At 51.9% G+C, this 24132-nt stretch overlaps 1 protein-coding gene and 1 non-coding gene across 2 annotated transcripts in view; both read right to left on the bottom strand.

The window, feature by feature from the left end:
- The window catches only part of LOC145344388 (uncharacterized), a 68762-nt gene that overhangs the window by 37002 nt on the left and 7628 nt on the right, over positions 1-24132 (bottom strand). Inside the window, exons 2-7 of the mRNA XM_080191516.1 lie at positions 22647-22795; positions 21305-21476; positions 8910-9057; positions 5719-5863; positions 3919-4024; positions 1637-1724 (exon numbers count right to left, since the gene is read on the bottom strand). Of these exons, the coding sequence (XP_080047642.1) occupies positions 1637-1724; positions 3919-4024; positions 5719-5863; positions 8910-9057; positions 21305-21476; positions 22647-22795 (808 nt within the window). The remainder of the gene's footprint in view (positions 1-1636; positions 1725-3918; positions 4025-5718; positions 5864-8909; positions 9058-21304; positions 21477-22646; positions 22796-24132) is intronic.
- On the bottom strand, positions 22104-22303 carry LOC145344675 (U2 spliceosomal RNA). Its single transcript, XR_013886959.1, has one exon. It is a non-coding gene; the product is annotated as a U2 spliceosomal RNA (small nuclear RNA).

Below are 24132 nucleotides of genomic sequence, written 5' to 3'. Positions count from 1 at the left end.
ACCCAGGCCTTTTCCTGTAACCTCATGCACTTACCCTGCTAAGTCCCCTAACCTACACATCCTGGGACACTAGTGGGCAATTTAGCATGGCCAATCCATCTAACCAGCACACCTTTGGATGGTGGGAGGAAACCCACACAGAGAAGGGGAGAACGTGCAAACTCCACACAAACAGTGACCCAAGGCTGGAATCAAACCCGGGTCCCGTGAGGCAGCAGTGCTAACTACTGTGCCACTACGCTATCTCAAATGGGTGGAGATTTTCTTTTTGCTGGGGTTGAGGTGAGTAGTGTTGCTGGGGGTGGGAATGGCAGGTAGGGAATGTGATTCTTGTTTCTTTAAGGGGAGATAGGACACTGATGTTACTGAACATTGGAGGACAGGTCTGGAGGTTGGGGGAAGGGGGTGTGGATATGGTAAAAAGGAAGGTGGCAGAGATTTTGACCATTGAAGAATGGAATTGCTTTAATTCTTTTCCCAGCAGAAAAGGTTTGTCTCATTCTCAGCTGCAGACTGGTGGAGAGCACCTCCTGCCTCAGAGTCAACGTCTCATTCCACACAGCTGAGCACACAATCCAGGTTAATACTCTGAGCGTGAGTACCGAGGGAGTGCTGCACTGTCAGAGGTGTAAGTGAAGGTCCGTCCTGTCCTCTCAGGTGGAAGGACAAGATCTCACAGTCACAATTGTAAAGAAGAGCAAAGGAGTTCTCCCCAAAACCCTGACTCACTAGATTGGTTCCACTGGTATTTATAGAACATAGAACATAGAACATTCCAGCGCAGTACAGGCCCTTCGGCCCTCGATGTTGTGCCGACCAGTGGAACCAATCTAATGACCCTCTAACCTAAACTATTCCAGTGTTATCCATATGCCTATCCACTGACCATTTGAACGCCCTTAAAGTTGGCGAGTCCACAACTGCTGCAGGCAGGGCATTCCATGCCCTTACTACCCTCTGAGTAAAGAACCTACCTCTGACATCCGTCCTATAATTACCACCCCTTAATTTAAAGCTATGTCCCCTTGTGTTAGCCATCACCATCCGAGGGAAAAGGCTCTCACTGTCCACCCTATCCAATCCTTTGATCATCTTGTATGCCTCAATTAGGTCACCTCGTAACCTTCTTCTCTCTCATGAAAATAACCTCAAGTCCCTCAGCCTTTCCTCATAAGACCTTCCCGCCATACCAGGCAACATCCTGGTAAACCTCCTCTGCACCCTTTCCAATGCCTCCACATCTTTCTTATAATGTGGCGACCAGAACTGTACACAATACTCCAAGTGCGGCCGCACCAGAGTTTTGTACAGTTGTAACATGACCTCACGGCTCCGAAATTCAATCCCTCTACCAATAAAAGCTAACACACCGTACGCCTTCTCAACAACCTTATCAACCTGGGTGCCAACTTTCAGGGAGCTGTGCACATGTACACTGAGATACCTCAATCATTTTCAGTAGAATGGATGCTCATGTTTGTATGTCTCTGTGAGGCTGTGCTGTGTGCAAACTGCCTCATTTCCTAATAACAGTGGATACATTACACAGCTATTTGATTGGCTATGGTGCACTTTGGAATGTCAAGGTACTTAAATTCATGTGTTTTGTTTCTCAGTGTTGTCTCGCGCTGCTAACCTGTGTTCTGCGCTCATTGTTCTTTGTAACTTTGGTCTGCGTTTGAGTCTTCTCTTTGTCCCTGATGCCAAGTTGATCTGTATCATATCTAGAGAGAGACAAGATAATTGCTTCTCAGGAAATCGGAAGAGAAAGCTTATAAGTTTAAAGTTAATTTATTAGTGCCACAAGTAGGCCTGCATTAACACTGCAATGACGTTACTGTGAAAATCCCCTAGTCATCACACTCTGGTGCCTGTTCAGGTCAATGCACCTAACCAGCGTGTCTTTTGGACTCTAGGAGGAAACCGGAGCACCCGGAGGAAACCCACGCAGACACAGAGAGAATGCGCAGACTCCACACAGACAGTGACAAGAATTGAACTCGGGTCCCTGGTGCCGTGAGGCAGCAGTGCTAACCTCTTGGCACAGTGATTAGTCCCAGAACCACAGGCAATGGCTGTTCCCCCCCCGCAGAATTGGAGACCATCTCTGACCAATCATCTGGCCAAGGATTATCACTGCTTCCCTTGAGAGGCAAACCCTTCTGTAGCATTGGCCTCCGGTCATGTCCAGGTAGTTTGATCACTGCTGGTACACCCTGGCATGGGTGGCACAGCGGTTAGCACTGCTGCCTCACAGCACCAGGGACCTGGGTTCAATTCCAACCTTGAGTCACTGTCTGAGTGGAGTTTGCACATTCTCCCCATGTCTGCATGGGTTTCCTCCAGGTGCTCTGGTTTCCTCCCACAGTGCAAAGATGTGTGGATTAGGTGGATCGGCCATGCTAAATTGCCCCTTAGTGTCAGGGGAACTAGCTAGGGTAAATGTATGGGGTTATGTGCCTTGTTCACCACCTTTTCCACCTGTGCTGCCACCTTTAAGGATCTGTGGACTTGCACACCCAGATCCCTCTGTGTGTCTATACTCCTGGTGGTTCTGCCATTTATTGTACAGCTCCCCCCTACATTAGATCTATCAAAATGCATCACTTTGCATTTATCTGGATTAAATTCCATCTGCCATTTCTCTGCCCAATTTTCCAGCCTATCGATATCCTGCTGTATTCTCCGACAATGTTCATCACTATCTGCAACTCCAGCAATCTTAGTGCCGTTCGCAAACTTACTAATCAGACAGCCACATCTTCTTCCAAATCATTTATATATATCACAAACAGCAGAGGTCCCAGTACAGAGCCCTGTGGAACACCACTAGTCACAGACCTCCAATCAGAAAAAGACCCCTCCACTGCTACCCTCTGTCTTCTATGGCCAAGGCAGTTCTGTACCCATCTAGCTCGTTCACGTTCGAGATTTAACCTTTTACACCAGCCTGCCATGAGAGACCTTATCAAACGCTTCACTAAAATCCATGTAGACGACATCCACGGCCCTTCAGTCTCATGGCAACATTCAATTATTGTCACTTAGGTTTTAAACTCCCTCAACTGCCCCTGTTATTGTCAGTCTCACCAGCTTTTACAGACGCGCCATAGAAAGGATTTTTTTCTGTCATATCACAGCTTGGTATGGGCTCCTGCTCTGCCCAAGACTGCAAGGAACAATGAAGGGTCATGAACAAAGTCCAGTCCATCACTCAAACCAGCCTCCCTTCCATTGACTCTGTCTACACTTCCCGCTGCCTCGGAGGAGCAGCCGGGATAATCAAGGACCTCACCCACCCCAGACATTCTCTCTTTCACCTTCTTCAGTTGGGAAAATGTCTGAGGTCACCTACCAACCGACTCAAGCTTCTGCCCTGCTGCCACCAGAGTTTTGAATGCACTCAGTTCATCTTTCTCCACACCCTAGTTGTGACTGTAACACTACATTCTGCGCTCTCTCCTTTCCTGCTCTGTGAATGGTATGTTTTGTCTGTATAGTGCGCTGTATACCAATACGTGTGACAATAATAAATCAAATCAACTCAGAGAATCAGTGGATGTACTGCCAGCTACGTCTGTGCCCACTGACTGAGACATTCCACCAGGAGGCCATGTCAGACATCACTCACAAATTAATGGTCTCCTGGGTTGGGTGTACCCTCTCCCAGTCAATGGAAAAATTCTACCTCATATGATTATATGTCAACATGTTACCGAACTCAATAACTTGAAGTGAGAGAGCACTTAAAACTTTCCATGTAGAACTTTACTGTCCCCATGTGATATCGAATATGCCAGTGAGTCTGAACAGCCCATTAACTTTATCAATGTACATTTGGAAATCCTGTTTAGACCTTCCCGTTTAGGTTGAAAGCATAAACAATATATCTATCAGGTGGAGCTTCACAGGACTTACTGTGGAAGCAGATCTTGTAGGATTTGTGATTGAATGTCATCTGGATGGATCTACGTCTGTCTTTTTGATATTGACTTTCAATATCAGCGCTTCCGATGGTCTTACCCTGTTAACAGAGAGGCATTGATTAATGACACTAATTAACAGCAAAAGCACCAGCTCTGATGATCACCAATTAGGTGCAGCCCAGAACAACATTGAGAAGATGAAAGATGGGAGGAGGCCATTTGGCCCTTTGAATGCATTTTGGCATTTAACTAAATGATAAAAGCAAAATGCTGAAAATCTGAAATAAGTCCGGAAGATGCTGGGTAAACTCAGCAAGTCCGGCAGCATCCGTGGAAACAGAGTTAATGTTTTGTTCCAAATGACCCTTTTACAGAACTGGCATTTAACCATCGCTGACCTGAAGCTGAACCCTTTGCTCCTAAATACCCTTCCTAACAGAAATCCATCAGTCTAATCTTGAAAAGATCACTTCAACCCTCAGCATTCACAACTTTTCTTTTGGTTGGGAGTGAGGGTGGGTGTGGGTGGGGGTGGGGGGGGCGGGGGCGGTGAGTGACGAGGGATAAAGGCAGGAGACTGAATTCCAGCCTTTATTTACTCTTTGTCTGAAGAGGTGCTCCTGGGTTTTGCTATTGAGCAGCCTGGCTCTACCTTGGTGGTGTAAGTGAGCAAGATTGGACAGAGTGAATGGAATGCCGGCAGGAAGCTCCAGGGTAGAGGGTCTAGATCATCATGAAAATGGATGATGCAAGAAACAGTAGGATCTGGGGGAAAAATGATCTCGAACAGAAAGAATTGGCAAAACTTTCCGATGCCATCTCCAGGAGACATTCATTAATCGAGGGATTGAGTTTAGGAGTCGGGAGGTAATGCTGCAACTTTATAAGACCCTTGTCAGGCCTCATTTGGAGTACTGTGCGCAGTTCTCGTCGCCTCACTATAGGAAAGACGTAGAAGCTATTGAAAGGGTACAGAGGAGATTTACAAGGATGTTGCCTGGACTGGGAGGCATGCCTTATGAAGTTAGGTTGAGGGAACTGGGTCTCTTTTCCCTGGAGAGACGAAGGTTGAGAGGCGACCTGATAGAGGTTTATAAAATGTTGAGAGGAATAGATAGGGTGGATTCTCAGAGGCTATTTCCCCGGGTTGAAATGGTCGCTACGAGAGGACACAGATTTAATGTGCGGGGAGGAAAGTACAGAAGTGATGTTAGGGGTAAGTTTTTCACTCAGAGGGTGGTGAGTGAATGGAATCGGCTGCCGTCAGTGGTGGTGGAGGCGAACTCGCTGGGGTCTTTTAAAAGACTTCTGGATGAGTATATGGGGTTTTATGGGATTGGGGGTTATAGATAGGTGTTGATGTGATTGGCGCAACTCGTGGGCCGAAGGGCCTGTTTGTGCTGTAGTGTTCTATGTTCTATGTTCTACCTACTGGCACATGGTGTGAAGGAACTGCAGCTCCTGTTAACAATAGCTGTTGAATCTTTATAGTAAGTCTGTGTTGAGCAATCAAATGAACCAAACCCAAGATTAGTTTACTGGTCCCGTGAGAGATTGATTGTATAAAGCAAACATAGAAATACAGCAGAGAGGACTTAGTTTGGGATGGGGCGCAGGCGATATTACTGTTAGACTTGGTATTTGTATTGGGTCCATAAAGGAGGGCCAGAGAGTGTTGGAGAAGCTGAGGTTGGAAGAGACCAACAAACGGATAAGGGTCTCAGTCATGGCTGGGTAATTTCAAAGTTAAATATGATTCTGTAGTTAGCACGAGGGAAAGCTGTTCTCTTACCTTGGCTGAAAATTTTTTCCATTTGTGCTTACAGCGATAATACCAAAGCCATTCATCGTTCCCTGCCAAGTTAGCAAAGGTCTTACGCTGAACTTGGAGATCCTTTCCACGGACTTGCATCTTATTGAAATCTATTGAGATCATACTGAAAAGCACAGAACATTCACTGAAGGTAAGCACTGTACAGTACATTGGCTAACTGCCCCTGTGGGTGGATTTCATGCTCTCCCTCATGACTAACTTAGTGGTGGGCATTTAGATATGTGGGAGGGTGGCAGGTAGTGATCCCACCACCTTCTACCTGATCAAGGGAACCAGTATTGAGAAGGGAGGAGGCCTAAGAGCCAATCCCTTCCCCTACAACCTGACCACGTGAAACCCCTCATACCAACATTCACCCCTGCCTGTGTCCTAAGCCTTGTGTACACCGACTGTAGCCACCGCTTTCCTGGGGTCCTTGATCCAGTGGAAAATCTGATGGATAAGATCTCTATTGCCTTCATTAAACATCATCCAGCAAATTTCAGCTCAGCCCCTCACAGTGAGGCAATGCACAGTTACCCCTTTTCAATCTCACTTGTGCCAATAGAAGATGGTGCCAAGGAAAGGCCTTCCCTTTGGAGAGATGTATTAAGGCACAAACCCAGTGGTATCTAATGAACTGCTCCTTTTCAGCTGGGGAGGGACCCAGGAGGAGAAAGAAGACCTTCTCCTCAAATAAATGAACAGTTCACAAGCTATCCAACGTCCAATCCCATGACCCTGCTCTTTCCCATTCACCCTGTGATGTTTTTCCTTTGAGTTTTTATCCAATTCCCTTTCGGAAGTTATCTTTGGAATCTAGGGTGAGATTTTCTGGCTGCACTCATCCCAGATGGGAAATTCCCACCCAAAGTCAACGGATCTTTGCATGGTCCTGTCCCGCATACTAATATTCCCGTAGTGGGTGGGAAAGGAAAATTCCTCCCTATGTCTCTCTCAATCAGCTCCCACGGCCTTGCTGATAATGCATTCCCTATCTCAAGAAACTTTATTTCACTCAAATTGTTATGTATTGCCTCAGGTTCCTTTGGAATCAATTTATTAATATCCCCTTCTTTGTTTATCTTTTATCAATCCATCCATGAATGAAAAACAATCTGGAATTAAGAATCCTCCGATGACCATGAAACCATGGCCGATTGTCGGAAAAACCCATTTGGTTCACTAATGTCCTTTAGGGAAGGAAATCTGCTGTCCTTACCCGGTCTGGCCTACATGTGACCCCAGTGCCACAGCAATGCAGTTGACTCTCAACTGCCCTCAGAAATGGCCTCGCAAACCACTCAGTTCAAGGGCGACTAGGGATAGGCAATAAATGCTGGCCCAGCCAGCGACGCCCATGTCCCATTAATAAATACAAAAAAAATCCATGTGTAAACAACTTCATGCTATTCGTTACTGGTCATCACCAAGAATGGAAGTAATACAATTGACAGCACACCTTCCTAAGATTGGTCAACAATTTCTCATCTACTTTTCTTCATGGAAATGGAATTTTGTCCTTCATTGCTAGAGGGATGGAGTTTAAAATCAGCGAGGTTATGTTGCAGGAATATAAGGTGCTGGTGAGGCCACACCTGGAGTACTGTGGACAGTTTTGGTCTCCTTACTTGAGAAAGGATATACTGGCACTGGAGGGGGTGCAGAGGAGATTCAGATCCTGCGTTCATTCCGGAGTTGGGAGTGTTGGCTTCTGAGGAGAGACTGAGTAGACTGGGTCTATACTCATTGGAATTCAGAACAATGAGGGGAAGATCTTATAAAAACACATAAAATTATAAAGGGAATAGATACGATAGAAGCAGGGAAGGTTTCCACTGGCGGGAGAAACTAGAACTAGGGGGCATGGCCTCAAAATAAGGAGGTGCAGATTTAGGACTGAGTTGAGGAGGAACAGATCAGCCATGATCTTATTGAATGGCGGGGCAGGCTCGAAGGGCTAGATGGCCTACTCCTGCTCCTATTTCTTATGTTCTTGTAACTTCTTCACACAAAGGGTTGTGAATCTGTGGATTTCCCTGCCCGGTGAAATGCCCAGCTGGTTGACTCACCGATTATTCTATCTTTGAATAATTCTGCCTAGGTTATTGTGGGCAATTCCTGGCTCATCTCTTCAAAAATAACCCTTAGTTGAACGTAAGTTATGATTTGTGAATCACCCTTCTCCCTATCAAACCCAATTTCAAATTCTATCCTATGAAGGTCACGGTTACATTATTGAGTGAATCTTTGAAGGCATGTTGTCTTATTGGTTGAAGAATACATTATTCCAAAAAATCGTTCCAAATACATTGAAAACATCACTGGCTTTGGGACTCAAGTGGTTCTTCTTCCCTTAGTCTGTGTAAAAGTTAAAATGTAACCACTCAATTTTCGCAACAAGAATCCCTACTATCCATGTTTCTGCATCTCACTACTTTATCACTGCAATCGGGAATGAGACCAAAGTCTTGCATCTTTCCTTTGTGACATGAACAGCCTTTGCCGGAACATTATTCAGAAAATAATCTCACTTCTGACCTATGAGTGGCACAGTGGGTTAGCATCGCTGTCTCACAGCGCCAAGGACCCCAGTTCGATTCCTGCTCGGGTCACTGTCTGGAGTTTGCATGTTCTCCCTGTGTCTGCATGGATTTCCTTCCGGTGTTCCGGTTTCCTCCCACAGTCCGAAAGACGTGCTGGTTAGGTGCATTGGCCGTGCTAAATTCTCCCTCAGTGTCCCCGAACAGGAGTGTGGCGACTGGGGAATTTTCACAATAATTTCATTGCAGTGATAATGTAAGCCTACTTGTGACACCAGTAAACTTATGGTTGAGACAAACGCCAGATTTTCCCAGCCATTCCCAGTGATCTGCCAGTCCTGCCTACCGGCAATGGCGGGTGCGAACAATGGGAAACCCCATTGGCAGCTACGGGACTGGAAAATCCTGCCACCATCCAATGATGGGCTACCGCCACCAAACATGCTGTGGGACGGACCAGGAAAATCCCACCCAAGGTCTTTGATGAAGCCACTGAAGATAGTTGGATCTTGGCCAAATCACATACACACGGATGTCTAATTTAGTGACTGTTCCTCAACTACAATTTATCCCCTCGCACCCTCCACTATCTGCTTTGATAAACTGCGGTAAGTTTTAGCCACTCACCCATATCTTGAGTTGTAAAGTTTGATGCCTTTTGTCACAGGCAGTGAGTACTGGGCCTCGATTATGTGGTCGCATTTGATGTCATTCCATCCTTTCCCATCCTTAATCTGCCATTGGTAATGTTTCTCTGCAGGCTGCTTCTCACTTCCTGTGGATTGTGAAAAGGATAATTCAGCAAAGAAATTCATGAATGATAAAAAATATTCCACATTCGCACAACTTGCCAGTTATAGGGTGACCCGTACAAATGGGATAATCAGTTGCTGATGTCATTCTCCATTCCCTAGTCTCCCTCCTCCCCCCACCCCCCCACCAGGTCCCAGTGTAACTCAGCAGAAACTGGAACGACAGCCTCTCAAAGAGACACTTCACCACTGGAATCATTTCTCAGAAACTTCAGATCAGAACCATTCTTTGGACCCAGATTTTGTTTATGTTTTGCAGGAAAGGTTGGAACCGTACAGCAGGTAAGGCAGAGATGTGGGCAATGCTTTTCCTTTGAACTGAAGCCCAGCCAGAGATTTCCCCGACTGCTCTGATAGGACATTGAGATGTCGAGGGACTGAGAAGCAGTGTTTGTTCCCTGGTACGCCTCACTACACATTAACCCTGCCTTGTTCCATTTTCCTGTTTATCACTCAATCTCTCTGACTTCACTTCCCATCACAGATTTTTCTTTCTGCTCATTCTTGTCTTTCTCCTTTCCTGATCTGCACTCGCTAAGAATAATTTCAACAACTTTTATTTATATAGCACCTTTAACATAATAAAGTATCCAAAGGCATTGCACAGGAACCGTATAAAAAACATTGTATTGTGAAGCGACAGAGACAGCGAGGGGACAGAGACAGTGCGGGGACAGAGACAGTGTGGGGACAGAGACAGTGCGGGGACAGAGACAGCGAGGGGACAGAGACAGCGAGGGGACAGAGACAGTGAGGTGACAGAGACAGTGAGGTGACAGAGACAGCGAGGGGACAGAGACAGCGAGGCGATAGAGACAGTGAGGTGACAGAGACAGTGAGGTGACAGAGACAGCGAGGGGACAGAGACAGCGAGGGGACAGAGACAGTGAGGTGACAGAGACAGTGAGGTGACAGAGACAGCGAGGGGACAGAGACAGCGAGGCGACAGAGACAGTGAGGTGACAGAGACAGTGAGGTGACAGAGACAGCGAGGGGACAGAGACAGCGAGGGGACAGAGACAGTGCGGTGACAGAGACAGCGAGGGGACAGAGACAGCGAGGCGACAGAGACAGCGAGGTGACAGAGACAGTGAGGTGACAGAGACAGCGAGGTGACAGAGACAGCGAGGTGACAGAGACAGCGAGGTGACAGAGACAGCGAGGTGACAGAGACAGTGAGGTGACAGAGACAGCGAGGTGACAGAGACAGCGAGGTGACAGAGACAGTGAGGTGACAGAGACAGCGAGGGGACAGAGACAGCGAGGGGACAGAGACAGCGAGGGGACAGAGACAGCGAGGGGACAGAGACAGCGAGGGGACAGAGACAGTGAGGTGACAGAGACAGTGAGGGGACAGAGACAGCGAGGGGACAGAGACAGTGAGGTGACAGAGACAGTGAGGTGACAGAGACAGCGAGGTGACAGAGACAGCGAGGGGACAGAGACAGCGAGGTGACAGAGACAGTGAGGTGACAGAGACAGTGAGGGGACAGAGACAGCGAGGGGACAGAGACAGTGAGGTGACAGAGACAGTGAGGTGACAGAGACAGTGAGGTGACAGAGACAGCGAGGCGACAGAGACAGCGAGGGGACAGAGACAGTGAGGTGACAGAGACAGCGAGGCGACAGAGACAGCGAGGGGACAGAGACAGTGCGGTGACAGAGACAGCGAGGGGACAGAGACAGCGAGGGGACAGAGACAGTGCGGTGACAGAGACAGCGAGGTGACAGAGACAGTGAGGTGACAGAGACAGCGAGGGGACAGAGACAGCGAGGTGACAGAGACAGCGAGGGGACAGAGACAGCGAGGGGACAGAGACAGCGAGGTGACAGAGACAGCGAGGGGACAGAGACAGCGAGGGGACAGAGACAGTGAGGTGACAGAGACAGTGAGGGGACAGAGACAGCGAGGGGACAGAGACAGTGAGGTGACAGAGACAGTGAGGTGACAGAGACAGCGAGGGGACAGAGACAGTGAGGTGACAGAGACAGCGAGGTGACAGAGACAGTGAGGGGACAGAGACAGTGAGGTGACAGAGACAGCGAGGGGACAGAGACAGTGAGGTGACAGAGACAGCGAGGTGACAGAGACAGTGAGGTGACAGAGACAGTGAGGTGACAGAGACAGCGAGGTGACAGAGACAGTGAGGTGACAGAGACAGTGAGGTGACAGAGACAGCGCGGTGACAGAGACAGTGAGGGGACAGAGACAGCGAGGTGACAGAGACAGTGAGGTGACAGAGACAGTGAGGGGACAGAGACAGCGAGGGGACAGAGACAGTGAGGGGACAGAGACAGTGAGGTGACAGAGACAGCGAGGTGACAGAGACAGTGAGGTGACAGAGACAGCGAGGCGACAGAGACAGCGAGGGGACAGAGACAGTGAGGTGACAGAGACAGCGAGGTGACAGAGACAGTGAGGTGACAGAGACAGCGAGGCGACAGAGACAGCGAGGGGACAGAGACAGCGAGGGGACAGAGACAGTGAGGTGACAGAGACAGTGAGGTGACAGAGACAGTGAGGTGACAGAGACAGTGAGGGGACAGAGACAGCGAGGGGACAGAGACAGTGAGGTGACAGAGACAGCGAGGTGACAGAGACAGTGAGGTGACAGAGACAGTGAGGGGACAGAGACAGCGAGGGGACAGAGACAGCGAGGTGATAGAGACAGCGAGGTGACAGAGACAGTGAGGTGACAGAGACAGTGAGGTGACAGAGACAGTGAGGGGACAGAGACAGTGAGGTGACAGAGACAGTGAGGGGACAGAGACAGCGAGGGGACAGAGACAGTGAGGTGACAGAGACAGCGAGGTGACAGAGACAGTGAGGTGACAGAGACAGTGAGGGGACAGAGACAGCGAGGTGACAGAGACAGCGAGGTGACAGAGACAGTGAGGTGACAGAGACAGTGAGGTGACAGAGACAGTGAGGGGACAGAGACAGCGAGGGGACAGAGACAGTGAGGTGACAGAGACAGCGAGGTGACAGAGACAGTGAGGTGACAGAGACAGTGAGGGGACAGAGACAGCGAGGGGACAGAGACAGTGAGGTGACAGAGACAGTGAGGTGACAGAGACAGCGAGGGGACAGAGACAGTGAGGTGACAGAGACAGCGAGGCGACAGAGACAGCGAGGTGACAGAGACAGCGAGGGGACAGAGACAGTGAGGGGACAGAGACAGCGAGGGGACAGAGACAGTGAGGTGACAGAGACAGTGAGGTGACAGAGACAGTGAGGGGACAGAGACAGCGAGGGGACAGAGACAGTGAGGTGACAGAGACAGCGAGGTGACAGAGACAGTGAGGTGACAGAGACAGTGAGGGGACAGAGACAGCGAGGGGACAGAGACAGTGAGGTGACAGAGACAGTGAGGTGACAGAGACAGCGAGGGGACAGAGACAGTGAGGTGACAGAGACAGCGAGGCGACAGAGACAGCGAGGTGACAGAGACAGCGAGGGGACAGAGACAGTGAGGTGACAGAGACAGCGAGGTGACAGAGACAGCGAGGCGACAGAGACAGCGAGGTGACAAGAGACAGCGAGGTGACAGAGACAGTGAGGGGACAGAGACAGCGAGGTGACAGAGACAGTGCGGTGACAGAGACAGTGAGGGGACAGAGACAGCGAGGTGACAGAGACAGCGAGGCGACAGAGACAGCGAGGCGACAGAGACAGTGCGGTGACAGAGACAGTGAGGGGACAGAGACAGCGAGGTGACAGAGACAGCGAGGTGACAGAGACAGCGAGGTGACAGAGACAGCGAGGGGACAGAGACAGTGAGGGGACAGAGACAGCGAGGTGACAGAGACAGCGAGGGGACAGAGACAGTGAGGGGACAGAGACAGCGAGGTGACAGAGACAGCGAGGTGACAGAGACAGCGAGGCGACAGAGACAGTGAGGGGACAGAGACAGCGAGGTGACAGAGACAGCGAGGCGACAGAGACAGCGAGGCGACAGAGACAGTGAGGTGACAGAGACAGTGAGGGGACAGAGACAGCGAGGTGACAGAGACAGCGAGGTGACAGAGACAGCGAGGCGACAGAGACAGCGAGGCGACAGAGACAGTGAGGCGACAGAGACAGTGAGGGGACAGAGACAGCGAGGGGACAGAGACAGCGAGGTGACAGAGACAGCGAGGTGACAGAGACAGCGAGGGGACAGAGACAGCGAGGCGACAGAGACAGCGAGGGGACAGAGACAGTGAGGTGACAAGAGACAGCGAGGGGACAGAGACAGCGAGGCGACAGAGACAGCGAGGTGACAAGAGACAGCGAGGTGACAGAGACAGTGAGGTGACAAGAGACAGCGAGGGGACAGAGACAGCGAGGCGACAGAGACAGCGAGGTGACAAGAGACAGCGAGGTGACAGAGACAGTGAGGCGACAGAGACAGCGAGGGGACAGAGACAGCGAGGGGACAGAGACAGCGAGGGGACAGAGACAGTGAGGTGACAGAGACAGCGAGGGGACAGAGACAGCGAGGTGACAAGAGACAGCGAGGCGACAGAGACAGCGAGGGGACAGAGACAGCGAGGGGACAGAGACAGTGAGGTGACAGAGACAGTGAGGTGACAGAGACAGCGAGGGGACAGAGACAGCGAGGTGACAAGAGACAGCGAGGGGACAGAGACAGCGAGGTGACAGAGACAGTGAGGGGACAGAGACAGTGAGGTGACAGAGACAGTGAGGTGACAAGAGACAGCGAGGTGACAAGAGACAGCGAGGGGACAGAGACAGCGAGGTGACAGAGACAGCGAGGTGACAAGAGACAGCGAGGGGACAGAGACAGCGAGGTGACAGAGACAGCGAGGTGACAAGAGACAGCGAGGTGACAGAGACAGTGAGGTGACAGAGACAGTGCGGTGACAGAGACAGCGAGGTGACAGAGACAGTGAGGTGACAGAGACAGTGCGGTGACAGAGACAGCGAGGGGACAGAGACAGCGAGGGGACAGAGACAGCGAGGGGACAAGAGACAGCGAGGGGACAGAGACAGCGAGGTGACAGAGACAGTGAGGGGACAGAGACAGTGAGGTGACAGAGACAGTGAGGTGACAAGAGACAGCGAGGGGACAGAGACAGCGAGGGGACAGAGACAGCGAGGTGACAAGAGACAGCGAGGGGACAGAGACAGCGAGGTGACAGAGACAGTGAGGGGACAGAGACAGTGAGGTGACAGAGACAGTGAGGTGACAAGAGACAGCGAGGTGACAAGAGACAGCGAGGGGACAGAGACAGCGAGGTGACAGAGACAGCGAGGTGACAAGAGACAGCGAGGGGACAGAGACAGCGAGGTGACAGAGACAGCGAGGTGACAAGAGACAGCGAGGTGACAGAGACAGTGAGGTGACAGAGACAGTGCGGTGACAGAGACAGCGAGGGGACAGAGACAGCGAGGCGACAGAGACAGCGAGGTGACAGAGACAGCGAGGTGACAAGAGACAGCGAGGTGACAGAGACAGTGAGGTGACAGAGACAGTGCGGTGACAGAGACAGCGAGGTGACAGAGACAGCGAGGTGACAAGAGACAGCGAGGTGACAGAGACAGCGAGGTGACAAGAGACAGCGAGGTGACAGAGACAGTGAGGTGACAGAGACAGCGAGGTGACAGAGACAGCGAGGTGACAAGAGACAGCGAGGTGACAGAGACAGTGAGGTGACAGAGACAGTGCGGTGACAGAGACAGCGAGGTGACAAGAGACAGCGAGGCGACAGAGACAGCGAGGTGACAAGAGACAGCGAGGTGACAGAGACAGTGAGGTGACAGAGACAGTGAGGGGACAGAGACAGCGAGGTGACAGAGACAGCGAGGCGACAGAGACAGCGAGGTGACAGAGACAGCGAGGCGACAGAGACAGCGAGGTGACAGAGACAGCGAGGCGACAGAGACAGCGAGGTGACAGAGACAGTGAGGGGACAGAGACAGCGAGGTGACAAGAGACAGCGAGGGGACAGAGACAGCGAGGGGACAGAGACAGCGAGGTGACAGAGACAGTGAGGGGACAGAGACAGAGAGGGGACAGAGACAGTGAGGCGACAGAGACAGCGAGGGGACAGAGACAGTGCGGTGACAGAGACAGCGAGGCGACAGAGACAGCGAGGTGACAGAGACAGCGAGGTGACAGAGACAGCGAGGGGACAGAGACAGCGAGGGGACAGAGACAGCGAGGGGACAGAGACAGCGAGGCGACAGAGACAGCGAGGTGACAGAGACAGTGAGGTGACAGAGACAGCGAGACGGCAGAGACAGCGAGGTGACAGAGACAGCGAGGGGACAGAGACAGCGAGGGGACAGAGACAGCGAGGTGACAGAGACAGTGAGGGGACAGAGACAGCGAGGCGACAGAGACAGTGAGGTGACAGAGACAGCGAGGTGACAGAGACAGCGAGGTGACAGAGACAGCGAGGTGACAGAGACAGCGAGGCGACAGAGACAGCGAGGTGACAGAGACAGTGAGGTGACAGAGACAGTGAGGTGACAGAGACAGCGAGGTGACAGAGACAGTGAGGTGACAGAGACAGTGCGGTGACAGAGACAGTGAGGTGACAGAGACAGTGAGGTGACAGAGACAGCGAGGTGACAGAGACAGCGAGGTGACAGAGACAGTGAGGTGACAGAGACAGCGAGGTGACAGAGACAGCGAGGGGACAGAGACAGTGAGGTGACAGAGACAGTGAGGTGACAGAGACAGCGAGGTGACAGAGACAGCGAGGTGACAGAGACAGCGAGGGGACAGAGACAGTGAGGTGACAGAGACAGCGAGGTGACAGAGACAGCGAGGTGACAAGAGACAGCGAGGCGACAGAGACAGCGAGGGGACAGAGACAGCGAGGTGACAGAGACAGCGAGGCGACAGAGACAGTGCGGTGACAGAGACAGCGAGGTGACAGAGACAGCGAGGTGACAGAGACAGCGAGGGGACAGAGACAGCGAGGTGACAGAGACAGTGAGGCGACAGAGACAGCGAGGGGACAGAGACAGTGAGGGGACAGAGACAGCGAGGGGACAGAGACAGCGAGGCGACAGAGACAGTGCGGTGACAGAGACAGCGAGGGGACAGAGACAGCGAGGCGACAGAGACAGCGAGGTGACAGAGACAGCGAGGCGACAGAGACAGTGCGGTGACAGAGACAGCGAGGGGACAGAGACAGCGAGGTGACAAGAGACAGCGAGGTGACAAGAGACAGTGCGGTGACAGAGACAGCGAGGTGACAGAGACAGTGAGGTGACAAGAGACAGCGAGGTGACAGAGACAGTGAGGTGACAAGAGACAGTGCGGTGACAGAGACAGCGAGGTGACAGAGACAGCGAGGTGACAGAGACAGTGCGGTGACAGAGACAGCGAGGTGACAAGAGACAGTGCGGTGACAGAGACAGCGAGGTGACAAGAGACAGCGAGGTGACAGAGACAGTGAGGTGACAGAGACAGTGCGGTGACAGAGACAGCGAGGTGACAGAGACAGCGAGGGGACAGAGACAGTGAGGTGACAGAGACAGTGAGGTGACAGAGACAGCGAGGCGACAGAGACAGCGAGGTGACAGAGACAGTGAGGTGACAGAGACAGCGAGGCGACAGAGACAGCGAGGTGACAGAGACAGTGCGGTGACAGAGACAGCGAGGTGACAAGAGACAGCGAGGTGACAGAGACAGCGAGGTGACAGAGACAGCGAGGCGACAGAGACAGCGAGGGGACAGAGACAGTGAGGTGACAGAGACAGTGAGGTGACAGAGACAGTGAGGTGACAGAGACAGCGAGGCGACAGAGACAGCGAGGTGACAGAGACAGTGAGGTGACAGAGACAGCGAGGTGACAGAGACAGCGAGGTGACAGAGACAGTGAGGTGACAAGAGACAGCGAGGTGACAGAGACAGCGAGGCGACAGAGACAGCGAGGCGACAGAGACAGTGCGGTGACAGAGACAGTGCGGTGACAGAGACAGCGAGGTGACAGAGACAGCGAGGCGACAGAGACAGCGAGGCGACAGAGACAGTGAGGGGACAGAGACAGCGAGGTGACAGAGACAGCGAGGTGACAGAGACAGCGAGGCGACAGAGACAGCGAGGCGACAGAGACAGCGAGGTGACAAGAGACAGCGAGGGGACAGAGACAGCGAGGTGACAGAGACAGCGAGGCGACAGAGACAGCGAGGGGACAGAGACAGTGAGGTGACAGAGACAGCGAGGCGACAGAGACAGCGAGGTGACAGAGACAGCGAGGCGACAGAGACAGCGAGGGGACAGAGACAGCGAGGCGACAGAGACAGTGAGGTGACAGAGACAGCGAGGTGATAGAGACAGCGAGGTGACAGAGACAGCGAGGGGACAGAGACAGCGAGGGGACAGAGACAGTGAGGTGACAGAGACAGCGAGGCGACAGAGACAGCGAGGGGACAGAGACAGCGAGGCGACAGAGACAGTGAGGTGACAGAGACAGCGAGGTGATAGAGACAGCGAGGTGACAGAGACAGCGAGGTGACAGAGACAGTGAGGTGACAGAGACAGCGAGGTGATAGAGACAGCGAGGCGACAGAGACAGCGAGGCGACAGAGACAGCGAGGCGACAGAGACAGCGAGGCGACAGAGACAGCGAGGTGATAGAGACAGTGCGGTGATAGAGACAGCGAGGCGACAGAGACAGCGAGGCGACAGAGACAGTGAGGTGACAGAGACAGTGAGGTGACAGAGACAGCGAGGTGACAGAGACAGTGCGGTGATAGAGACAGCGAGGTGACAGAGACAGCGAGGTGACAGAGACAGTGAGGTGACAGAGACAGCGAGGTGACAGAGACAGTGCGGTGACAGAGACAGCGAGGTGACAGAGACAGCGAGGTGACAGAGACAGTGCGGTGACAGAGACAGCGAGGTGACAGAGACAGCGCGGTGACAGAGACAGCGAGGTGACAGAGACAGCGAGGTGATAGAGACAGCGAGGTGACAGAGACAGCGAGGCGACAGAGACAGTGAGGTGACAGAGACAGCGAGGTGACAGAGACAGCGAGGTGACAGAGACAGCGAGGTGACAGAGACAGCGAGGTGACAGAGACAGCGAGGGGACAGAGACAGCGAGGCGACAGAGGCAGCGAGGCGACAGAGACAGTGCGGTGACAGAGACAGTGAGGTGACAGAGACAGCGAGGGGACAGAGACAGTGCGGTGACAGAGACAGCGAGGTGACAGAGACAGCGAGGTGACAGAGACAGCGAGGTGACAGAGACAGCGAGGGGACAGAGACAGCGAGGGGACAGAGACAGCGAGGGGACAGAGACAGCGAGGTGATAGAGACAGCGAGGGGACAGAGACAGCGAGGGGACAGAGACAGCGAGGTGACAGAGACAGCGAGGGGACAGAGACAGCGAGGGGACAGAGACAGCGAGGTGACAGAGACAGCGAGGGGACAGAGACAGCGAGGTGACAGAGACAGTGCGGTGACAGAGACAGTGAGGTGACAGAGACAGCGAGGGGACAGAGACAGCGAGGTGACAGAGACAGCGAGGTGACAGAGACAGCGAGGTGACAGAGACAGCGAGGGGACAGAGACAGTGAGGTGACAGAGACAGCGAGGTGACAGAGACAGCGAGGCGACAGAGACAGCGAGGCGACAGAGACAGCGAGGTGACAGAGACAGTGAGGGGACAGAGACAGCGAGGTGATAGAGACAGCGAGGTGATAGAGACAGTGCGGTGACAGAGACAGCGAGGCGACAGAGACAGCGAGGCGACAGAGACAGCGAGGTGACAGAGACAGCGAGGTGACAGAGACAGCGAGGTGACAGAGACAGCGAGGTGACAGAGACAGCGAGGTGACAGAGACAGTGCGGTGACAGAGACAGTGAGGGGACAGAGACAGCGAGGTGACAGAGACAGTGCGGTGACAGAGACAGTGAGGGGACAGAGACAGCGAGGTGACAGAGACAGCGAGGTGACAGAGACAGCGAGGTGATAGAGACAGTGCGGTGACAGAGACAGCGAGGTGACAGAGACAGCGAGGTGACAGAGACAGCGAGGGGACAGAGACAGCGAGGTGACAGAGACAGTGCGGTGACAGAGACAGTGAGGTGACAGAGACAGCGAGGTGACAGAGACAGTGCGGTGACAGAGACAGCGAGGCGACAGAGACAGCGAGGGGACAGAGACAGCGAGGTGACAGAGACAGTGCGGTGACAGAGACAGTGAGGTGACAGAGACAGCGAGGTGACAGAGACAGTGCGGTGACAGAGACAGCGAGGTGACAGAGACAGCGAGGTGACAGAGACAGCGAGGTGACAGAGACAGTGCGGTGACAGAGACAGCGAGGTGACAGAGACAATGCGGTGACAGAGACAGTGAGGGGACAGAGACAATGCGGTGACAGAGACAGTGAGGTGACAGAGACAGCGAGGTGACAGAGACAGCGAGGTGACAGAGACAGTGAGGTGACAGAGACAGCGAGGTGACAGAGACAGTGCGGCGACAGAGACAGTGAGGGGACAGAGACAATGCGGTGACAGAGACAGTGAGGTGACAGAGACAGTGAGGTGACAGAGACAGCGAGGTGACAGAGACAATGCGGTGACAGAGACAGTGAGGTGACAGAGACAGCGAGGTGACAGAGACAGCGAGGTGACAGAGACAGCGAGGTGACAGAGACAGCGAGGTGACAGAGACAGCGAGGTGACAGAGACAATGCGGTGACAGAGACAGTGAGGGGACAGAGACAATGCGGTGACAGAGACAGCGAGGTGACAGAGACAATGCGGTGACAGAGACAGTGAGGTGACAGAGACAGCGAGGTGACAGAGACAGTGCGGTGACAGAGACAGCGAGGTGACAGAGACAGCGAGGTGACAGAGACAGCGAGGGGACAGAGACAGCGAGGCGACAGAGACAGCGAGGTGACAGAGACAGCGAGGTGACAGAGACAGCGAGGTGACAGAGACAGTGCGGTGACAGAGACAGCGAGGTGACAGAGACAGCGAGGGGACAGAGACAGCGAGGTGACAGAGACAGTGCGGTGACAGAGACAGCGAGGTGACAGAGACAGCGAGGCGACAGAGACAGCGAGGTAACAGAGACAGCGAGGTGACAGAGACAGCGAGGTGACAGAGACAGCGAGGTGACAGAGACAGCGAGGCGACAAGAGACAGTGAGGGGACAGAGACAGCGAGGGGACAGAGACAGCGAGGTGACAGAGACAGCGAGGCGACAGAGACAGCGAGGCGACAAGAGACAGTGAGGGGACAGAGACAGCGAGGGGACAGAGACAGCGAGGTGACAGAGACAGCGAGGCGACAGAGACAGCGAGGGGACAGAGACAGTGAGGTGACAGAGACAGCGAGGGGACAGAGACAGCGAGGTGACAGAGACAGCGAGGTGACAGAGACAGTGAGGGGACAGAGACAGCGAGGTGACAGAGACAGTGCGGTGACAGAGACAGCGAGGCGACAGAGACAGCGAGGGGACAGAGACAGCGAGGGGACAGAGACAGCGAGGTGACAGAGACAGCGAGGTGACAGAGACAGTGCGGTGACAGAGACAGCGAGGCGACAGAGACAGCGAGGTGACAGAGACAGTGAGGGGACAGAGACAGCGAGGTGACAGAGACAGCGAGGTGACAGAGACAGTGAGGGGACAGAGACAGCGAGGTGATAGAGACAGTGAGGGGACAGAGACAGCGAGGTGATAGAGACAGTGAGGGGACAGAGACAGCGAGGTGATAGAGACAGTGCGGCGACAGAGACAGCGAGGTGACAGAGACAGCGAGGTGACAGAGACAGCGAGGTGACAGAGACAGTGAGGGGACAGAGACAGCGAGGTGACAGAGACAGCGAGGCGACAGAGACAGTGCGGTGACAGAGACGGCGAGACGGCAGTGGCCACAAGGCAGCAGAGGTACAGAAAGTGAATTCCAGAGATTAGGGGTCGGATTTTACAGCCTTGCTCATCTCAAAACTGTAAAATCCTGCCTGAGGTTAAGGGACATTTCCACTGTCCGCCTCTCACCCGCTCCGATTCCCATGATGGTAAAATTCCAGACAAGGAATCTGAACAAATGGTCACCAATGGTGGAGCAATCAATATCAGGAGTGATCAAGAGGCTAGAATTTGGGAGCTGAGAGATCTTGGAGGGCTACAGAAGAAAGGGCAGAGAAATTGGAAAGTAAATATGAGACATTTTACAAATGTCACTGCTGATGGTTTCAATCACACAATCCCCTTCATAAACAAACTCACTTCCTGCTGTGGCTTCATCTGATGAGGAGGATGATTCAGTGTCAGAACTCATCGTGTGGCTCAGTCTACAAGATCCACCGTATTTGCAGTTTCCGTTGAAGTAATACTTGCAAACATGCAGGTATCTGCAGTTCCTGTCCTTGCATCTACGTTCGTTGTAATATTTACATGGCTGGAAGGAAAGAGAAATATTAAAGTTAAGATGCACTTTGTTGAAGGTTCCCGACGGTTTTCTCAGGCTGTTCAGTTCAGGTCACTGAGACACGAGAGAAAGGCTGAAGGACTGGAGGCAGAATATGGACAAACCACAAGGCTGAAACCAATGTTGTTAGGGGTTGGAGACATTAGGACCTATTGGAGAATCATAGTATCGCATAGAAGGTGGCCATTTGGCCCATCATGCCTGTCCCATCTCTTTGGACAAGCTAATTAGTCCCACTCCCTCTGCTGTTTCTCCATATCCCTGTAAATTATTCCTTTTTAAGTACACACCATCCTGACTTGGGCTACATTATTATCATTCCAGCATTATTGTCGGGCAAAATCCTGGAACTGCCTCCCTCATAACAGCATCTTTCCCGGGTGGGACCGACTGCAGCTGCTCAAGAAAACAACTCACCATCGCCTTCTCAAGAGCAACTGGTGAATAGGCAATAAATATCAACCTTGGCAGAGATTTTTTTTTGTTTACTTTATTCCAATCCAATCAAGTCAAATTAAAGCCAATCCAGAGTCCCAACAAGTTGAGACATTCCCGATCCAAGCTGACTAGACAGGGCTCTCACCTCCTGTCTGGGGCTTGACCTACATGATCCAAGCTGATTGGAGTAGGCGTAGCTCCCCCTCCAAGGCTTGATCTCATTTGCATCTTAGCCAAAAGGCTGAGATGCCGCTTGGAAAAAATTGCTTCAAATGAAGGTAAGATGTAACCCAATGACTTTAACCGAGCGCAGCATGTCGATACTACACTTGATCTTAGCCAAAAAGCCAAGAAGCGAAATGATCCCTAATCCCAGAAGTGTGGCCCTTGACAGGGAGGGATTTGAGTCCAACCAGGGGCTGAATTCTCTCCATGACCCTTATTGTTGGAACTCACATGTGACTGATGCTCACCCAGTGAGCTGTGTCTTCAAATGCACGGTGGGGAGAAAATGATGTCCCTGTGATTGAAATGCCAATTATCAAAATGTACTCATCTGACACTTTGTTTAACTGTGTACTCTGTTGAATAAAGTTCTCCATCTCCACTATCTCATGGGGCTCCCATGACTTTTACTCTCCTGTAAGCATTGCCTCCTGAGCGCCTGATTTGACCATATTATTTTTTGAATTAGGCACTTACCGTAGATGCTGTTCTCATTGCCTGACTCCCCTGCAATCTTTCTTCATCAGATTCTCCTTCAGTAGGACTGTCTGTATCACTGCTATTCGTATCTTCATTACTATCATCATTGTCATCACTATAATCATCATCACCATAGCTGTCTTCCTCTAAAGAGAAGAAAGAATGAAAGGCAGATTTGTATTTTTATAAATTTCACGGACATGGAAACGTGATGATGCTGGCTACTTTGCCGAGGCAGTGAGAAGTGTAGACAGGGTCAATGGATGGGAGGTTGGTTTGCATGATAGATTGAGCTTTTGTATTTCTATGACGCTTTTCACCATCTCGCAAATATTTTAGATGAATGAAGTACTTTTACATTGTAGTCAATGATTAATGTGTACAAAGAGAAAAGAGGAGATACATAGAATCCCAACAGTACAGAAGGAGGCCATTCAGCCCATTGAGTCTGCACCGACCACAATCCCATCCAGGCCCTAACCCTGTAACCCCACATATTTACCCTGTTAGTCCCCCCGGCATTAAGGGGCAATTTAGCATGGCCAATCCACCTAATCCACACATCTTTGGACTGTGGGAGGAAACCAGAGCATTCGGAGGGAACCCACACAGACATGGGGAGAAAGTGCAAACTCCATACAGACAGTGACCCGCGCCAGGAATCGAACCCAGGACCCTGGCACTGTGAGGCAGCAGCGCTAACTGTGTTAAGGTGCCGACCTGTCATACTTACTCCATTTACTTACACATTATAGTGTGTTAGCGTTTATTAACAGGGGGTTTGAGTTTAAGAACTGTGGGGTTATGCTGCAACTATACCAGACATTGGGGAGACCACATTTGGAATATTGTGTTCAGTTCTGGTCACCTCACTATAAGAAGGATGTGGAATCATCGGAGAGAGTGCAGAGGAGATTTACCAGGATGCTGCCTGGTTTGGGGGGTAGGTCTTATGAGGAAAGGTTGAGGGAGCTGGAGTTTTTTTCTTTGGAGCGGAGGAGGATGAGAGGCGACTTAATAGAGGATTATAAGATGATGAGGGTGATAGGTAGAGTGGACATTCAGAGATTATTTCCTCAGGTGGATGTAGCTGTTACTAGGGGGCATAACTATAAGGTTCATAGTGGGAGATACAGGAGGGATGTCCGAGGTAGATTCTTTACTCAGAGAGTGGTTGGGGTATGGAATACACTGCCTGCTGTGATAGTGGAGTCGGACACTTTAGGAACTTTCAAGTGGTTATTGGATAGGCACATGGAGCACTCCAGAATGATAGGGATGGGATAGCTTGGTTTTGGGTTTGGACATAGCTCGGCACAACATTGAGGGTCAAAGGGCCTGTACTGTACTGTACTGTTCTAAGTTCGAACACGTCACACACCACTGGAATTCAGGTCTGGGCATCGACCATGCCGTGGAGGGAGTTTCTTTTTCTTCATGCTAGCCTGGCAGCTGTGGCCGCCACGTTTCCCTCTCTCTCTCT

Source organism: Carcharhinus amblyrhynchos, chromosome 6, assembly GCF_965287045.1.
Source record: "Carcharhinus amblyrhynchos chromosome 6, sCarAmb.v2.hapA, whole genome shotgun sequence".
Taxonomy (NCBI): Eukaryota; Metazoa; Chordata; class Chondrichthyes; order Carcharhiniformes; family Carcharhinidae; genus Carcharhinus; species Carcharhinus amblyrhynchos.
Note: the sequence above shows the minus strand (reverse complement) of the source record. Positions and strands in the feature narration are given on the sequence as shown.